This window comes from Lycorma delicatula, chromosome 12 (assembly GCF_047948215.1).
Source record: "Lycorma delicatula isolate Av1 chromosome 12, ASM4794821v1, whole genome shotgun sequence".
NCBI lineage: Eukaryota > Metazoa > Arthropoda > Insecta > Hemiptera > Fulgoridae > Lycorma > Lycorma delicatula.
In genome coordinates, this window is record NC_134466.1 from 34,357,470 (window position 1) to 34,375,627 (window position 18,158).

General features: G+C 28.8%; 1 protein-coding gene across 1 annotated transcript in view; it reads left to right on the forward strand.

Moving 5' to 3' along the window:
* The first annotated feature begins 385 nt into the window (after positions 1 to 385).
* The window catches only part of dnc (phosphodiesterase dunce), a 343,784-nt gene continuing 326,011 nt past the window's right edge, over positions 386 to 18,158 (forward strand). The window contains exon 1 of the mRNA XM_075379582.1: positions 386 to 582. Within this exon, the coding sequence (XP_075235697.1) occupies positions 416 to 582 (167 nt within the window). The 5' untranslated portion in view covers positions 386 to 415. The remainder of the gene's footprint in view (positions 583 to 18,158) is intronic.

Below are 18,158 nucleotides of genomic sequence, written 5' to 3' on the forward strand. Positions count from 1 at the left end.
TCTGAATAAAAAATGTCCTGTAATTTCTTGTGTATATGTTTATTCTAATTTTTCTCATGTCTTCCCGAAACCATGTGGGTTTTGATTTGTTAATTCTTACCAATTCAAAGATCTGTTTAATTCCTTATGTATTATTATTAACTTTTTATTTTATTTTATTTTAGTTTGCTGTGTGGTGTAATATGTGATTAAAATGAAATGTTTTTTTTTTAAAGAAAAATTTGTATAAAATATTTCGATAAAAAGTGATTTTTTATTTATTTAAGTGCAAACATGAAAACTGTGAACAATAAAATTTAATCCAGTGTATTGTATTTTTAGTGGTGATTTTGATATTTTCCTTTATTAAATAATTGTTGTTCGTGTTATAAGAATATATTGTACTCTACCATATTTTACTAATAAAATTATCAAAATGGCTGGAGACAGAAAATTATCCAGATTTTTAAGACGCGATTCTGGTGTAATGTCTATTGTTATACGTCGAAGGACTTCTTCCACAAGTACGAGCAATAGCAGTGGATGTACACCACTATCAGCCGGTGCAGAAGTATCATATTTTTGGACAACTTATCCTGATATGTATGTACTTACATATATATTATTTTGAAATAAAAAAAAATGTTTTTTTTTTTTTTTTTGAGTTATGATTCATTTTCAGATTATATATTTGTACAATTACATTAGTTTTAATGTGGTTTTTCCTGGATAATTTTTGAAAAGATTTGACAGACGTTTCCAACACCATGTTCCTGAATGTAAGGAATATGGTTTATAAATTTATATAGTCTTTTAAAAGCTAAATCTATCTGAGATTTGAAACTGGTACCTTTTGAATGAAAAGCGCAGAGATGATACTATAAAGTCACATAGATTGGGTAGTTTGTTTTTTCTTTAATACTACTAAGAAAATGTCGTAAAATATTATTATAGAATCTGTTATTGAAAAAATTATATAATCTCTATTTATATATTTATTAAAGATTATAAAATCTATAAGAATTTGGGAAGGGATTTGAAACTAAAACCTTCTTGTCTGTTCTAAATAATTATTGCAGTAGGAAGATTGTAGTATTAAGCTTCACGCTATTTCGGCTAGTCAATCTGTATCCTTTTCTAACTTAAATTCTTTCCCGGACAAGGTATCTGATTGATTTAAATTATATTTTGGATTTTGATAAGTATTTTAATGTTTTATTTTTTAACACTGATTTATTAAATTTAAATAATATTATATTGTGTTTAAAAAAGTAATTATTTTCTTTTATTTAAAAAAAAAAAGCTGGTGAAGTATTGTATTACATTATCGGCTATTAATAATACAAATTAAAAGAAGAGCAAAAAAAAATCATATTTATTTTACAGGTGGGGAACAGATGTCAAGAAAAAATTTCTAAAAATATTCATATGTAGGTTAAGCTTAACAAACATCTTTAATTAAGATTTTCTCTAAATCTAATACCCCTTTCACTAAAGGTTGAAGTAAGAAAAAGAAGATCTTAAAAAAATTCTACATTTTAGGTACGGGGTCTACAATTTAAAAAAATTGTAAACATTTCTTGATAACTCTATGTATTTCAAAGATTTTTTTAAAAATATTCAAACCGAAAGGAGATAAAGATAAAACAACAAAAACCATAATTTAAAATTTTTAAAGTTGGGGGTGATTTTAAAAAAAAATAGATTAATGAATTATTTATAAATGCATTTTTGGTAAAAAAAAATTGCTCCAATAATTTTCTCTAAAATGCCTCTGAAGAAATTCGAAATTGGTTTTTTCGTGATATCCCTATTCTCCTTAACGAATTTAAAAAAAAAGAATATGAACAATGCCCCATATATTGAACCAAATTTGAAGAAAATCGATTAGGTCATTCCTGAGATATAAGGTCAAAAGCATTGTGGCACATATACATACGTACGTACATATGTTTTTTTTTTTTTGTAGATGAACTATGTAGACTCTAAAACTTAAAGATTTGAAAAAACCTTAAACTCCATTTTTGACTTGTTTACCATACTTTACCCTTTAATATAGCTATTCTATATATATATTTTCCGGAAAAGAAAATGTAAAAAAAGCTTTTAATTTTTTATTTATTCTTGTATAATTTTTTTAATAAGTGTTAAAAAATTGATTTTCTGTTTGAGCGTATATCATTTACGAATAACTATTTTAATCACCTGATTGTACGATATTCTTTCATTTTAATTTATCGCATGGAATTAATTCATTGTTAATTTTTTCTTTATTTTATTAGGTGCAATTAATTATTTTATTATCAAGTAATAAACTTCATAATGACTGAATTTTATGTTCAATAAATAATTTTAAGTTATAATTAAATCTATTTTAAATTTTTTTTTTTTTTTTTTTTTTTTTTGTCTTCAGTCATTTGACTGGTTTGATGCAGCTCTCCAAGATTCCCTATCTAGTGCTAGTCGTTTCATTTCAGTATACCCTCTACATCCTACATCCCCAACAATTTGTTTTACATACTCCAAACGTGGCCTGCCTACACAATTTTTCCCTTCTACCTGTCCTTCCAATATTAAAGCGACTATTCCAGGATGCCTTAATATGTGGCCTATAAGTCTGTCTCTTCTTTTAACTATATTTTTCCAAATGCTTCTTTCTTCATCTATTTGCCGCAATACTTCTTCATTTGTCACTTTATCCACCCATCTGATTTTTAACATTCTCCTATAGCACCACATTTCAAAAGCTTCTAATCTTTTCTTCTCAGATACTCCGATTGTCCAAGTTTCACTTCCATATAAAGCGACACTCCAAACATACACTTTCAAAAATCTTTTCCTGACATTTAAATTAATTTTTGATGTAAACAAATTATATTTCTTACTGAAGGCTCGTTTAGCTTGTGCTATTCGGCATTTTATATCGCTCCTGCTTCGTCCATCTTTAGTAATTTTACTTCCCAAATAACAAAATTCTTCTACCTCCATAATCTTTTCTCCTCCTATTTTCACATTCAGCGGTCCATCTTTGTTATTTCTACTACATTTCATTACTTTTGTTTTGTTCTTGTTTATTTTCATGCGATAGTTCTTGCGTAGGACTTCATCTATGCCGTTCATTGTTTCTTCTAAATCCTTTTTACTCTCGGCTAGAATTACTATATCATCAGCAAATCGTAGCATCTTTATCTTTTCACCTTGTACTGTTACTCCGAATCTAAATCGTTCTTTAACATCATTAACTGCTAGTTCCATGTAAAGATTAAAAAGTAACGGAGATAGGGAACATCCTTGTCGGACTCCCTTTCTTATTAGGGCTTCTTTCTTATGTTCTTCAATTGTTATTGTTGCTGTTTGGTTCCTGTACATGTTAGCAATTGTTCTTCTATCTCTGTATTTGAACCCTAATTTTTTTAAAATCCTGAACATTTTATTCCAGTCTACGTTATCGAAAGCCTTTTCTAGGTCTATAAACGCCAAGTATGTTGGTTTGTTTTTCTTTAATCTTCCTTCTACTATTAATCTGAGGCCTAAAATTGCTTCCCTTGTCCCTATACTTTTCCTGAAACCAAATTGGTCTTCTCCTAACACTTCTTCCACTCTCCTCTCAATTCTTCTGTATAAAATTCTAGTTAAGATTTTTGATGCATGACTAGTTAAACTAATTGTTCTGTATTCTTCACATTTATCTGCCCCTGCTTTCTTTGGTATCATAACTATAACACTTTTTTTGAAGTCTGATGGGAATTCCCCATTTTCATAAATATTACACACCAGTTTGTATAATCTATCAATCGCTTCCTCACCTGCACTGCGCAGTAATTCTACAGGTATTCCGTCTATTCCAGGAGCCTTTCTGCCATTTAAATCTTTTAATGCTCTCTTAAATTCAGATCTCAGTATTGTTTCTCCCATTTCATCCTCCTCAACTTCCTCTTCTTCCTCTATAACACCATTTTCTAATTCATTTCCTCCGTATAACTCTTCAATATATTCCACCCATCTATCGACTTTACCTTTCGTATTATATATTGGTGTACCATCTTTGTTTAACACATTATTAGATTTTAATTTATGTACCCCAAAATTTTCCTTAACTTTCCTCTATGCTCCGTCTATTTTACCAATGTTCATTTCTCTTTCCACTTCTGAACACTTTTCTTTAATCCACTCTTCTTTCACCAGTTTGCACTTCCTGTTTATAGCATTTCTTAATTTCCGATAGTTCCTTTTACTTTCTTCATTACTAGCATTCTTATATTTTCTACGTTCATCCATCAGCTGCAATATATCGTCTGAAACCCAAGGTTTTCTACCGGTTCTCTTTATTCCGCCTAAGTTTGCTTCTGCTGATTTAAGAATTTCCTTTTTAACATTCTCCCATTCTTCTTCTACATTTTCTACCTTATCTTTTTTATTCAGACCTCTTGCGATGTCCTCCTCAAAAATCTTCTTTACCTCCTCTTCCTCAAGCTTCTCTAAATTCCACCGATTCATCTGACACCTTTTCTTCAGGTTTTTAAACCCCAATCTACATTTCATTATCACCTATTTTAAATAACAGTTAAATATTTTAATGTTAAATTTTAATTAGCTGATTGATTATTCGGCCTTTCTTTTCAATTTTTGTGATCTATCTCTAAGCAAACATACACTAAAAATACTAAGTGTTTTTACTTACAATTTTTTTTTGTCCTCCTTTTAAATATTTTTTGTCATTTTAAAATCTTTTAAGTCTCTGTTTGTTCTCCTTTTAATCTTATGTAATATTTTTTCCCACTGAATAGATTGCATAATCGTTTTTTTTCTGGAGAAAGGTAAATTATTATTGCTATGACAGAAACATAAACTGTAAAAATCAAATGATTGTACAAATTTTAAAGCAGTTGATATCTTGGATCATTTCTTATAAAAAAAAAATCATGTCAGCCAGTTTTCCTAAAATGTTTCACTTGATCTTCCACACAAATTACATATATATAATTTTTTATTTACAATTATTAATTCATCAGCACATAATAAGAGCTAGTTTCAAGTATTATAGGCTATGAATTCTCTTCTACCATTTCCTTATATTATCTCATTCTTCTTTTTTTCTTCTTTCTATACTCATAAGTATTGTTTTTTGTATTATCCTTCCTTTTAATCCTTTTCGTTTTACTTCTTTTTTATACTTTCAATTTACTATCCTTCACTTTCTTCTTTGCTCCATTTTCTTCTTCTTCTTCTTCCGGTTTTTTTTTTACTATTTTTCTATTTCTCTATCCTTCTCATTTTCATTTCCCTTCTACTCTATTTTTCCTTAAGTTTCTATTTCTTTTTTTACCCTTTTTATTCTCTCTTATTACTTATACCTTCATTTTTTCTTAGTGGTTCAAAATATTTTTATCAAAAATGACATTGTAAAATATGACACTCTGTCTATTTAATCTGATAATAAAGTTGATCTGGTTAAATTTATGTTTAAAAACCATTCGAAAATAATAAAAGAGGTACTTACTTCGGCCCAAAGGTCCGTTAACTCACCAGGGTGGTCTAGTGATGAACTTATCATCACAAATCAGCTGATTTCGAAGTCCTAAGAACTCCATCGCGTTCTAAGGCTAAAATCCTAGTAAAGGCAGTTACTTTTATTCGAATTGTATTAGATCGTGGATACCGGTGTTATTTGGTGGTTGGGTTTCAATAACTCAGACATCTCAGGATTGGTTCACCTGAGACTGTACAAGAGTATCCTGCTGAAGGGTAGTCTTGCACAGTCATACATACATACATAGATACATTCAAATGTACAATTTCATGTACAGTGATTCATACATATCATTCTCATTCATCCTCTGAAGTAATACTTTACGGTGGTTCCGGAGTCTAAATAAGAATAAAAAAGTAGTTAGGTTTAAACGATACTGATATATATATTATATATATGAATTTCAGTATTGATATTTATGTAATTATCAGTATCGTTTAAATCTAAGGAACCACTTTTTTATTCTAATAATTTTAAAATAAAATAATTCTAATAATTAATCTTTTTTAAAATAAAATAATTAAATATTTTAGTAAAATAACAAATACAAATTAATTATAGTGCTCCACCACAATTAGAAAATGTCGTCCATCACAGTAGATACAGCACTCTGGAACTATTTCGCAAAACCTTTAAGTACAAACTTGAAACAATTTCACTGAAAATGAATGGACCCAATATTTTCTTCCCTATAATACCGCACTAAAACTTTACGTAAAACCTGTATTGGATCCGGTTTTGATGGAATCATGTGGTTTTTTGAATCCATTTTGACACCAAACTTTAGTATTTTACTTCATGTTTCTCGAAAACTACTAAAAATACATTTCTGGGACATACTTTTTTTTTTCAGGTCAGATTTGATATAAAACCATTAAGTTTTTTACCTCTTAGTTTGGGTTCCAAGAATTAAACTTTGGCTTAATTTTACCTAAGTTCAGAAATCATAGCAAAATCTTTCAACAGCTCAATCTTTTAACGAAGTCTTTCTGAATTTTTGTTTATATAAACTTTATTTTCACTAGTAGAATATGCTCCGAAAGTTTGTTCCTTCCTCGATAATCAATATATATATATATATATATATATATATATATATATATATATATATATATATACATGTAAAACGATATGTTTAAATGGGATGTTTATTTACAAGTAGAACATCTTAACTTATAAATGACGGACTTTATTTCATTTTTTATTTTCGTCCTTCCCCCCCACCCCAATGGAGTCAAATCAGCAACTAAACATAAACTAGGTTCTGAGGAGTGCCATAGCCTCTAACTACCATGTCGGAAACAAAGTTCCCGTCAAATAGCTGGGTCTCGGTCTTTATGCCTTGCCTCTAATGGGGAACCCCCGAAAGGATCCCCCCTTTCAGGAGATCCTTTTAATTTACTATAAAATAAATTTTCTTTTTTTGTTAAGATTTCAAAAGCATTGTCTTCCATTTTTAATTTGAATCGAAACATATTCTCGTCTAAAGTTTTTGCTTAATATGTGTTTTATTATAGTGTAATAACGAATAGATCTGTATATCATTTTATTACAAAAATATATTTTAAAAATTCAAGAATTTGTAAAAAAATATTGAAAAAAAAATATTTTTTTTAATTAATAGATTAAAATTTAAAAATTTTTTGTATTTGTAATTTTTCTTAGTGAAATATGTAATGATAATTTATGAAAAATCTAATTATCATAGTTAGCTGAAAAAAGGAAAAATCTATAATTCATAAAGTATATCTAAGAATTAAATTTATATTGAGCCTATATTAACTTTTTTTTTTTTTTGAGAAAAATTTTACATGTATATAATTTGTTAACCAGTCTGAAAAAATGATATAAGCAGCAGTTGTTTATATCAACATAATCAATTAGTTATTGAATGAAAGGATCTATGTTACTAAAATTAAAGGTAAATCTATGTATTTAATTAACATTACATGGAAATGCAAAGTCATGTAGCACATATTTTTGTTGACATATTTGCGTTGAAATTAAAGGGTATAATAATTTAAAAAAGAAACCATTATCATTAGGATAATAAATATAAGTTGTTTTAGTTAATACAATTTATGCTTTATTCTTGTTAAAACGCATTTACAATAAGCAGCATTTTCATGTTTTGCTTTAACGAAGTTGCTAATGCGTAGTACAATGTTATGTTTAACATGAATTCGTGTTCAGTATTAAAATATTTTATTTAATTATATTTAAAACATAATTAATGGATTTGACATGAAACTACAGTTCTGTTTTAGTCGAAGTAATTTAAATTAACATAATTATTTCTCTTTCAATTTCTTTCTTCCTTTTATTCTTTACCCTATCCTTTCTTCATCTACATCTTCGCATATTTTCTCTTCTCTACTTCTTTTTTACGTCTACTTCTTCTTATTTCCTTATTAATTTTTATTTCTTTTGAAACCTTTCATCCTTTATCATCCTCTACTCTTCAGTTTTTTCTGGTTTCTAATTTACTTTTTTCTTTTGCTTTGTTTTATTCTTAATTTTATTTTCCCATATGTTCTTTCCCATTCTCCTCTGTGTGTTCTTCTGGTTGTATATTTTTTTTAATTATCAGCTACCTGTACTAATAAATGTCGAATTTTTAATTTCTACAGTCGAACATACCGTAGAAAAATGTACGATTACCATATATTTATCAAGCAGTTCGTTAGAACAGTAACAGGCAACGAAATCAATGTTTACAATTCTAAACATGACGTAACCTAAAACTGAAATGAAAATTGAAAAAAAAATAAGCGTGAAAACATATTTCAGTACAGTTAAATTAGTAATAAAGAATACTTTTAAAAAACACCTCGAATTTTGTTAGACAACTTTTTTTTCCATTTGATAAACCGTAGGACTCGAATATATAATTTTATTCATTTTTTAGTGTACCTTTACGAATCGCGCCGCTAGATAGCAGTACTTGATAATACTAGGTAACGTAAAAAAAGTTGATAATATAATTAAAATAATAAAATTTAAGAGAAAATATACTGATGTTTGTTTTAATAGTAAGTGCCATAATGAAAGTACTGAAACAATTTTTTTAATTTTCATCTCTTCTTTAAAAAAAATAAAAGTATTAGTATACAAGAGATTATACTAGTTTTATTAAAAAAGGAAAAATATGGTCTGATATTCAAAAAATTACGTTGAAATTGAAAACCGTACTGTAAGAGTCGCAGATATCAATTACTTCCGGTCAAAAAACAAAAATTTCTGTAATATAAATAGAACTATTTAAAAAAAACGATACTGATATCAAAAAAGGTAATACACTACATTTCTATTATCAAAACCTGTTTTTAATTTAAAATTTTCTTTAAAAAAAATAGCCGTTAAATATATGTAATAGACAGTAGATATACAATAGATAATAAACAGTATTTAAGCGTTCCATATAATAAGAAAAAAAAAATTTGTTACAATATCGTTCGTTGTTTAATAAATGAAATCGGGGCGATAAGAGTTTTTAATAGATTATAATTTTTTTTTTTTGCTTATTATATGGAACGCTTAAACATTGTTTATTATCTATTATTGTATATCTATTATATATATATATATTTAACATGTATTGTTTTTTAAAAAAAATTCTAAATTAATAACAAATGTTAATACAAATATAGTGTCTTACCTTTTTTGATATCAGTATCGTTTTGTTGTTTCATTGTTTCTTTATTTTAATTCTTTAAACTCGGAAATTCCAAAAAACCCTTTCTTACTGTGCACTTACTAAGTAAGAAGAACATGTAAATAAATTTTCCTCAATTTATCTTCAATAGTTTTTGCTGGGCGTTGATTGAATTAGTCACGAAATATTGTTTTACATATATATATATATATATATATACATATACACTAGCAGACCTGTCGCAGCTTCGTCTGTGCTCCTTATGGTTACTTGCGATTCCCTCGCGGTCAGGGAATGTTTAACCCGGCAGGGCTCGCTTCATTTACCCTTCCCGTCTAGCCACCTGTGTTCATTAAACTGATGCTTATGAAAATAATAATAAATAAAAATTAAAAGTTTGTTCAATTTGTAAAAGCTATTGTAATTTGTAAAAGCTATTGCAATTTCTTCACAGCAACAGTTTAGTGATTGCAGGCCTTACTTTGAGTGATCTAAGAATGTATGTTTCAAAACAGCCGGCCTTCATCTTAAAAATATTAGTTATATCTGGTTACCCGTACTTCCTACACGAAAAAATGTATTTTGTCCGGTTCTTATCGTTACTCGAAAAACACCACTAGAAAGCGACCGTTCTGCGTTTCTCTTCTTTTTTTTTTTAATTACTTTTATTTTGATTTTAATCAAGTAAGCAGATGCAGCCAGTTGCCTCGGACATACAGCCACAGTGGCGGCTGTGTTGACTGAACCGCCGCGCCGTACACCATCGGACCCCTTAAAAAATCGAAATTCAAAAAATCCAAAAATGGTTTTTAAATATTTTCTGAAGAGTATTTACAAGGCTCAATCTAGTAAATATCTCGTTTAGTATAGTTGGAAATGGGGAAAATTTGCAAGCATTGTTCAAATTTTTTTACCTTTCTTCATCTCTTTTAAGATTGAACTTCGAAAAATTTAGAGATTGGTTTTCAGATATTTATATGAAAATTACACACGCAAAAAAATCAAAATGATACCTTCATTTGTTACCGAGAAATTAAAAAAAAGTAGCCGGATCCCAAAAAAAATTCAAATCCATTTTAACCCTTCAAATTCGAATTTCAAAAAATCTAGAAATTAGTTTCTAGATACTAACTTGAAGATTAAACACTAAAAATCAAGCTGATAACTACATTTTATATAAAAATATTTTTAAAAATTTTAATTTCTTTTTTCTTCATTTTAACCCTTTAAATTAATAATTTCCAAATATCCTCTTTTAGTATGTAGTTACACCGTAAGAAGAAATGCTTACAAATTTTTAACAATTTATCTTTAATAGTTTATGCTAGGCGTTGATGAATCAGTCAATCAAGACATGTTCTTTTACACGCGCGCGCGCACACACACACACACACACACAAAATGTCATATTTATATATATAAATGTGTGCGCGCGCGCGCGCGTGTATATATGAGTTTTATTATGTATACTTAGGAATTCATTTAATTAAATTGTATTTTTATTATAATGGCCCATTATATATTAAGTTTTTATTGTATGACATAATATAATAAAAACGTATATGTACATGAAATAATGCATTTACTATATACTTTTATAGTCTGTTTCTAATATTATATAAAATGTACCGACATATATTTCTCCTGAGGGATTTGCAGAAGTTAATAACAAACACACTTTCTCAGACCAACTTTCTTTTAGCCGATCCATATATTACTGAAAAACTTCATTTTTATTTGACAGTAATAAAAAAACTAAATTGTATAATTATAGAAAAATAGTATGTAATAATCATTAAAAATATTTTCTTTTAGTTCTTATTGTAGTTCATCGAGAGTGATTCACGAAGAAGGGGAACAAGTTTTCAGATCATGTTCTAGGGTAAAAATAAAGTAGAAAGATCATACAGACTGGTTGGGAACGCTTTGAATCGAGTCGACTGGCGAATGATTTCGATCTAATTTCGATTAGGATCCAAATTAATGAGTAAATTTAGTTTTTTTTTTTTTTTTTTTTTTTTGTAAAATCTGACCTAAAAAACTGGAAAAGATAAAAACAAAAGTACATTCCAAAACTGTATTTTTAGTTTTTTTTTTTTAAATCCTGAGTAAAAATAAAAAATTGGAAATTGAAAGTCAAAATAAAAAAACCGAAATTGGTATTTAGGTATTTCTCTGAAGAGTATTTGCAAACCCCAGTCTAGTTAATATCTCGTTTAGTATAATCGGAAATGCGAAAAATTTGCAATTATTGTTTAATAATATTTTTTTACCTTTCTTCACCCCTTTCAAGGTCGAATTTCGAATTTCAAAAATCTAAAAACTGGTTTTTAGATATTTACATGAAAATTATATAAATGAAAATTATAAATGATATCTCTATTTGTTACCGAAAAATTAAATAAATTGTAAATTTCATTTTTTCTCCATTTTAAAATCCTTTAAACTTGGAATTTAAAAAAATCCTTTCTTTGTATTCACTTACTCCGTAAACGGAACATGTTTTTTACAAATTTTCATAAATTTATCTTCAGTAGTTTTGTTTGGCGTTGATGAATACGTCGGTCAGTCAGGAGAAGCTGGTTTGTAGGTACAGATTATACACTCATATTTTTTTTTTTTTTGTTATGGTCTCTTTGGACTGCGTTAGTATGTAGTTACACCATAAGAAGAAATGCTTACAAATTGTTAACAATTTGTCTTTAATAGTTAGTTTATCCTAGGCGTTGATGAATCAGTCAATCAAGACATGTTCTTTTACGCGCGCGCGCGCACACAAAATTTCATATTTATATATATAAATGTATGTGCACGATCGAGCGCACGCGCGCGTGTGTATATATGTGTTTTATTATGTATACTTAGGAATTCATTTAATTAACTTTTTGCACAACAGATGTCTCTCGTCTGTTTTCCCAGTACAGTTTCATTTCGTCTCGTTTAACTTGTTTTTGTTCGTCAGTCCAATGCCTCCCAGTTCTAGTCTTATCTGTAAGTTTCCGGAAAATGTGTTTATTAATTTTATCTCTAAACTCAGTTCTGTTACACTCTGTTGTAATTATTAAGTTAATAATTACAACATTTTTTGTAATTATTGCTATATCATCTGCAAAGGCCAAACAATCCACTTTTATTTGGTTTTTACCAGCTCCTAGTCGTATTTCTTTTAATCCGTATTCCTCTTTCTCCTTCCGCCATTCCCTTATTATTTTCTCGAGGATTAGATTAAACAATATCGGCGACAGCCCATCTCCCTGCCTCAATCCCGTTTTAACTTCAAAGGGTTCTGATATTTCTCTCATAAATTTTATTTTGGATTGCGTATTTGTCAACGTTTGCGTCTTCCTGTCTACTCCCAATTCCTTGAGCGTTTCCATCATTGACTGTCTGTCATCGAATCGTATGCCTTCTTGAAATCTACAAATGTTACTACGGTGTTAATTCCTCTCAATGCTCTTAGTCTTAATATATATATATATATATCTGTGCTAAGATATTTTAATTTTACTTAAAAGAGTTCATGAGTTTTCTTCTATGATATTTCTAAATTTAACAATCAAATTGTTAAATAACTGGTCAGACATTACATGTTTATCTTATTTTAAGAGGTTTTATTAAATTTTATCTAATTTTTAAACGATATATTTTTATTTTCTACATAATCCGTGTGTAGATTATGTTTAATTTGTTAATGACCACATCAGTTTTTTATTCATTTTAACAATTTAATGTGATTAAACATCATAACCCTCTTACCATTATTTTGAAACGGATCTTAAATTTTACCTTTGCTTTTTTGTTACAATAACTAATTAAAAATAGTTTATGTATATATATAATATATATTATATTTATATTTTATATTGTAAAATATAGCCATATATATTTTTTTATGTTTGTTCACTCATAATTTGTTTTCCTAAATATCCGATTGAAATAAATCTTGCTGCAATCGTCTCAGCTGCATTTTGTGATGATACCTGATGTTGAAAAAGTTTTTAGACACAAAATATCGGTCTGAAAATACTCCAAATTTTTTTTGCCGTCTGGCGGATAGTTAGGGACAGTGGGAATCCTGATATTCTATATGTATGTATCACGTTAGATGATGTTATATGGTCTTCTGTAGGGCAGGAAATGTGAGTTTCTGCTCAAGATATGTAGCACAGTTAATAAAAAAATCAAAAATCGAGATGTCTCGTCTTATACCTTCCAGACCCAATATACATGATGTATAATATACAGCATCGGTAGGGACTGAGGGAAGTTTACAATTCTGTATATGTGTATCACATTACATGTTCTTGAAGTCGATTCAATTTTTTTATAAATAATTATTAGTATATATGTTGATTGGAAATTTTTCTGCTTTATGATACGTCATTCTAATACTTTTTTTGTATTTGAATATTGTGGAATTGATGTAAAAGATTATCTGTCAAATCCATAAAATTCAAACGTATTTGTTTTTTAGAAAAATTTCAATGATCGTGTAAATGTGTACATACATTTGACAATAGAATTGTGCGTTCTTGCGCTTGCGCGCACTTGTGTGTGAATACTCATGCGCGCATACGTGGGAATGTGTGATTAAAAAGATAAAGAGAAGTGATGATAAAACTGCGCACATGAACGCAAGATTCGATTTATATTCTGATATAATTAATTAATTTAATATGAATTTATAATTTATTTCTGTGCGTTAATTTGAAAAGATATTTAACTTTCCCGTCCCGAATAGTTTATAGCAATAACGAAAAATACTGTTATTGATAAAAAAAAAATCAGTTGATTTTATTTTCAAGTAGATTTTATTTTTTACAAGTTCTATAGTTTAAAATAATTAAATATTTTTTAGTAAAATATTGTATGTGCGCAAGAAGGAGTGTGCTTGTGTGTGGGGAGGGGAGAATTGCTTAAATTACCTTTTATTTATGTACGAATATTAAGAAATCAATTCTAATACAATGTGTAGTTGGAGAGATATTGAAGGAATTTTTTTAAACTTAAAAAGAATTTTTTTCATGCGTCTTTTTTAAATTAATTTTAAAATATTTTTATCAAACAGAAATGTAATCAGCTGATATCAGTTTATTTACACAACCTACTAATGCCACGACCACCCACCATAACTTACAATCCTCGGTTATCAAATTAACCGATTCGCTGAAGCGCGATCCACGCGCCTACCTCTAACGCAAAAGTTTCACATAAAAACTCTTCCTATATCTATTTGCAATTAGACCACACATTCAGTTCATTACTTGATTGAATCATTAAATAGTACAAATTCTGTCCTCATACGAACAAAACAAGTGTTTATCGAAACGACAATTTTGTCTTAAAAGTCAATTTATTCAAAGTCCTCTTGTTTACTTAAAAATCAAGAAACAGATTCACAAATTTAATAAGTCTCAAACGATACATATCTATTTCTCTTTGCTCTGGTCCGATTTCGGGAATGAGGTCACTGCCTACACCCTCCCACACTGCCGCTCTATCACCGAGTTCTCCACACATTCTCATCCTAACAAAGAATATCTCAGCTAACTTAATCCAAACCTCTATCTTGGCGAATTAAGTATCCAGGCGACCCCTAGCCACGGATTGCTATTCTAACTGTACATCTATAACAGCATCAGACCCCTCTCAGCCATACTCCGCAGGGCTAAGAATCTAAGGAAGCCATCAACTATGTTCCATTCCCTTTCAGTTTTAACTTCGGATTTTCCAACAGATTTATTTTCATTAGATTACTTTTAATGCTGAAATTTGGCGACCTATTAATTAATGTTCTTAACTATTTGTCTACAATGCAGCCTAACGGAAATACAGATCAGTCCAAAAAATTGTTACTATGACTAATAAAAATTTACTTAACACTTACCAAATCTGAATATTTAAACATGAAACGAAATTCGTTAGTTATTCTAATCCTTAGATTTTAAATGATTATTTATTTATTTCTCATAAATCATATTAACGGTTTTTTAATACAGTATTTTTTTTATAGAATAGCTATTAAACATAAGTTAAAAAACTATAAACATTGTTACAAAAATAAAAAGCGTATAAAGAGTGATTCAAGCAGAATGTAACAAACATTACGGACATGTTCTACTGTTGGAAATAAAGAATAAAAATAAAAATGTATGAATTTCCAGAGTTTATTAAAAACAATTTTTTTTTGTCTTCAGTCATTTGACTGGTTTGATGCAGCTCTCCAAGATTCCCTATCTAGTGCTAGTCGTTTAATTTCAGTATACCCTCTACATCCTACATCACCAACAATTTGTTTTACATACTCCAAACGTGGCCTGCCTACACAATTTTTCCCTTCTACCTGTCCTTCCAATATTAAAGCGACTATTCCAGGATGCCTTAGTATGTGGCCTATAAGTCTGTCTCTTCTTTTAACTATATTTTTCCAAATGCTTCTTTCTTCATCTATTTGCCACAATACCACTTCATTTGTCACTTTATCCACCCATCTGATTTTAACATTCTCCTATAGCACCACATTTCAAAAGCTTCTAATCTTTTCTTCTCAGATACTCCGATTGTCCAAGTTTCACTTCCATATAAAGCGACACTCAAAACATACATTTTCAAAAATCTTTTCCTGACGTTTAAATTAATTTTTGATGTAAACAAATTATATTTCTTACTGAAGGCTCGTTTAGCTTGTGCTATTCGGCATTTTATATCGCTCCTGCTTCGTCCATCTTTAGTAATTTTACTTCCCAAATAACAAAATTCTTCTACCTCCATAATCTTTTCTCCTCCTATTTTCACATTCAGCGGTCCATCTTTGTTATTTCCACTACATTTCATTACTTTTGTTTTGTTCTTGTTTATTTTCATGCGATAGTTCTTGCGTAGGACTTCATCTATGCCGTTCATTGTTTCTTCTAAATCCTTTTTACTCTCGGCTAGAATTACTATATCATCAGCAAATCGTAGCATCTTTATCTTTTCACCTTGTACTGTTACTCCGAATCTAAATTGTTCTTTAACATCATTAACTGCTAGTTCCATGTAAAGATTAAAAAGTAACGGAGATAGGGAACATCCTTGTCGTACTCCCTTTCTTATTACGGCTTCTTTCTTATGTTCTTCAATTGTTACTGTTGCTGTTTGGTTTCTGTACATGTTAGCAATTGTTCTTCTATCTCTGTATTTGAACCCTAATTTTTTTTAAATGCTGAACATTTTATTCCAGTCTACGTTATGGAATGCCTTTTCTAGGTCTATAAACGCCAAGTATGTTGGTTTGTTTTTCTTTAATCTTCCTTCTACTATTAACCTGAGGCATAAAATTGCTTCCCTTGTCCCTATACTTTTCCTGAAACCAAATTGGTCTTCTCCTAACACTTCTTCCACTCTCCTCTCAATTCTTCTGTATAAAATTCTAGTTAAGATTTTTGATGCACGACTAGTTCTGTATTCTTTACATTTATCTGCCCCTGCTTTCTTTGGTATCATGACTATAACACTTTTTTTGAAGTCTGACGGAAATTCCCCTTTTTCATAAATATTACACCCCAGTTTGTATAATCTATCAATCGCTTCCTCACCTGCACTGCGCAGTAATTCTACAGGTATTCCGTCTATTCCAGAAGCCTTTCTGCCATTTAAAACAAAACATATAGAAATGAGTCGATTTGAACTAGGTATTAAATGGAACAAAATTTTTAATATTGCAAAAGTATTAGCCTAAATGCTTTAGAAAAATACTTAAAATTAAAAAAAATCAAATAAAGCAATTTATTGGGCATCATTAAAGCTAATAAAAAATTAATTTTATCGAAATATTTTTTTTGAACTAATATATTTTTCAGATTGGCAATATTCAAATTAAAGCGTAGTTAGAATAAACTACGCTTTAATTTGTTTCTGTGGGCTTTTTTCATACCATTTTACGTAAAATTAATTCTCTACAAGTTTTGTTTAAAACTTTTATGTGTTTGTTACTCATTTAACAAAGTTATTTTACGCCAAACGAAAATTGTGTGTTTTTCGTTTCCAATTTTGTTTTTATGTTTTACCCCATGTTTCTCGAAAATTACTAAAAATACAATTCTGAAACCTATTATTAAAATTTTTCACATCATATTTTATATAAAACCTGAAAATATACTTTACAGGTTTAATTTGTGTTCTGGGAATTACAGTCTGCCTTAATTTTTACCAAAGACGCAAAAATGACGAAATTTTTCACGAACTGACACTCTGCTAACGAAGCGTTTTTGGAACTTATGTTTATACGAACTTATTGTTTATTTTCACCAGTAGAACTTGTCCTGAAAGTTGTGTCACATTCTTTATCAATACATGAATCATTCTGCATATTATGGTATCAGCCTAATGATACTACTAGATATCTATCTTTTCCAAGAATGGGTGAAGCTTCAATAAATACAAATTCTGATATTTTTGGAAGTTTGTTTTCTTTAAGGTATAGGATTTGTGCAATTAAAATTAAATTCTGTATTTATTTAAAAGCTATAATCTACAGCTTTTAAATAAATATAGATTATAAATTGAAATAAATATGTAGAAGTATAGATTGATTCTCAAACTTTTCCGCCTACCGCCCACATTGAGAATAAACATTTTCTAGCGCTCCCAAAATTTTAAACTTATCATCTGTTAAAAATAATAATTACAATTGCTGTTTTTAAGAGCGCATCTTAAAAACAGGAATTGCAATTATTATTTTTAATTTTGGCATATCCTATTCCTGACTTAAAACTTACATTTTAAATGAGAGCATTTAATTTCTCAATGATTTTTTTTTCTTAATTTGATGATTTTTGAAATCTGAAATATACTGTCAAAAAGGAAAGTATTCAAGTTTTAACTTTCTTTTATTCGTCTCTCTAAGCCTCTTAGTTTAAAACAATAGTAGTTTGAATACAATAGTTTTTATCATAAAATGTAGGTGTCCGTGTCCCTTTATTTTTTTGTACTAGTGTAGTAGATATATAATTT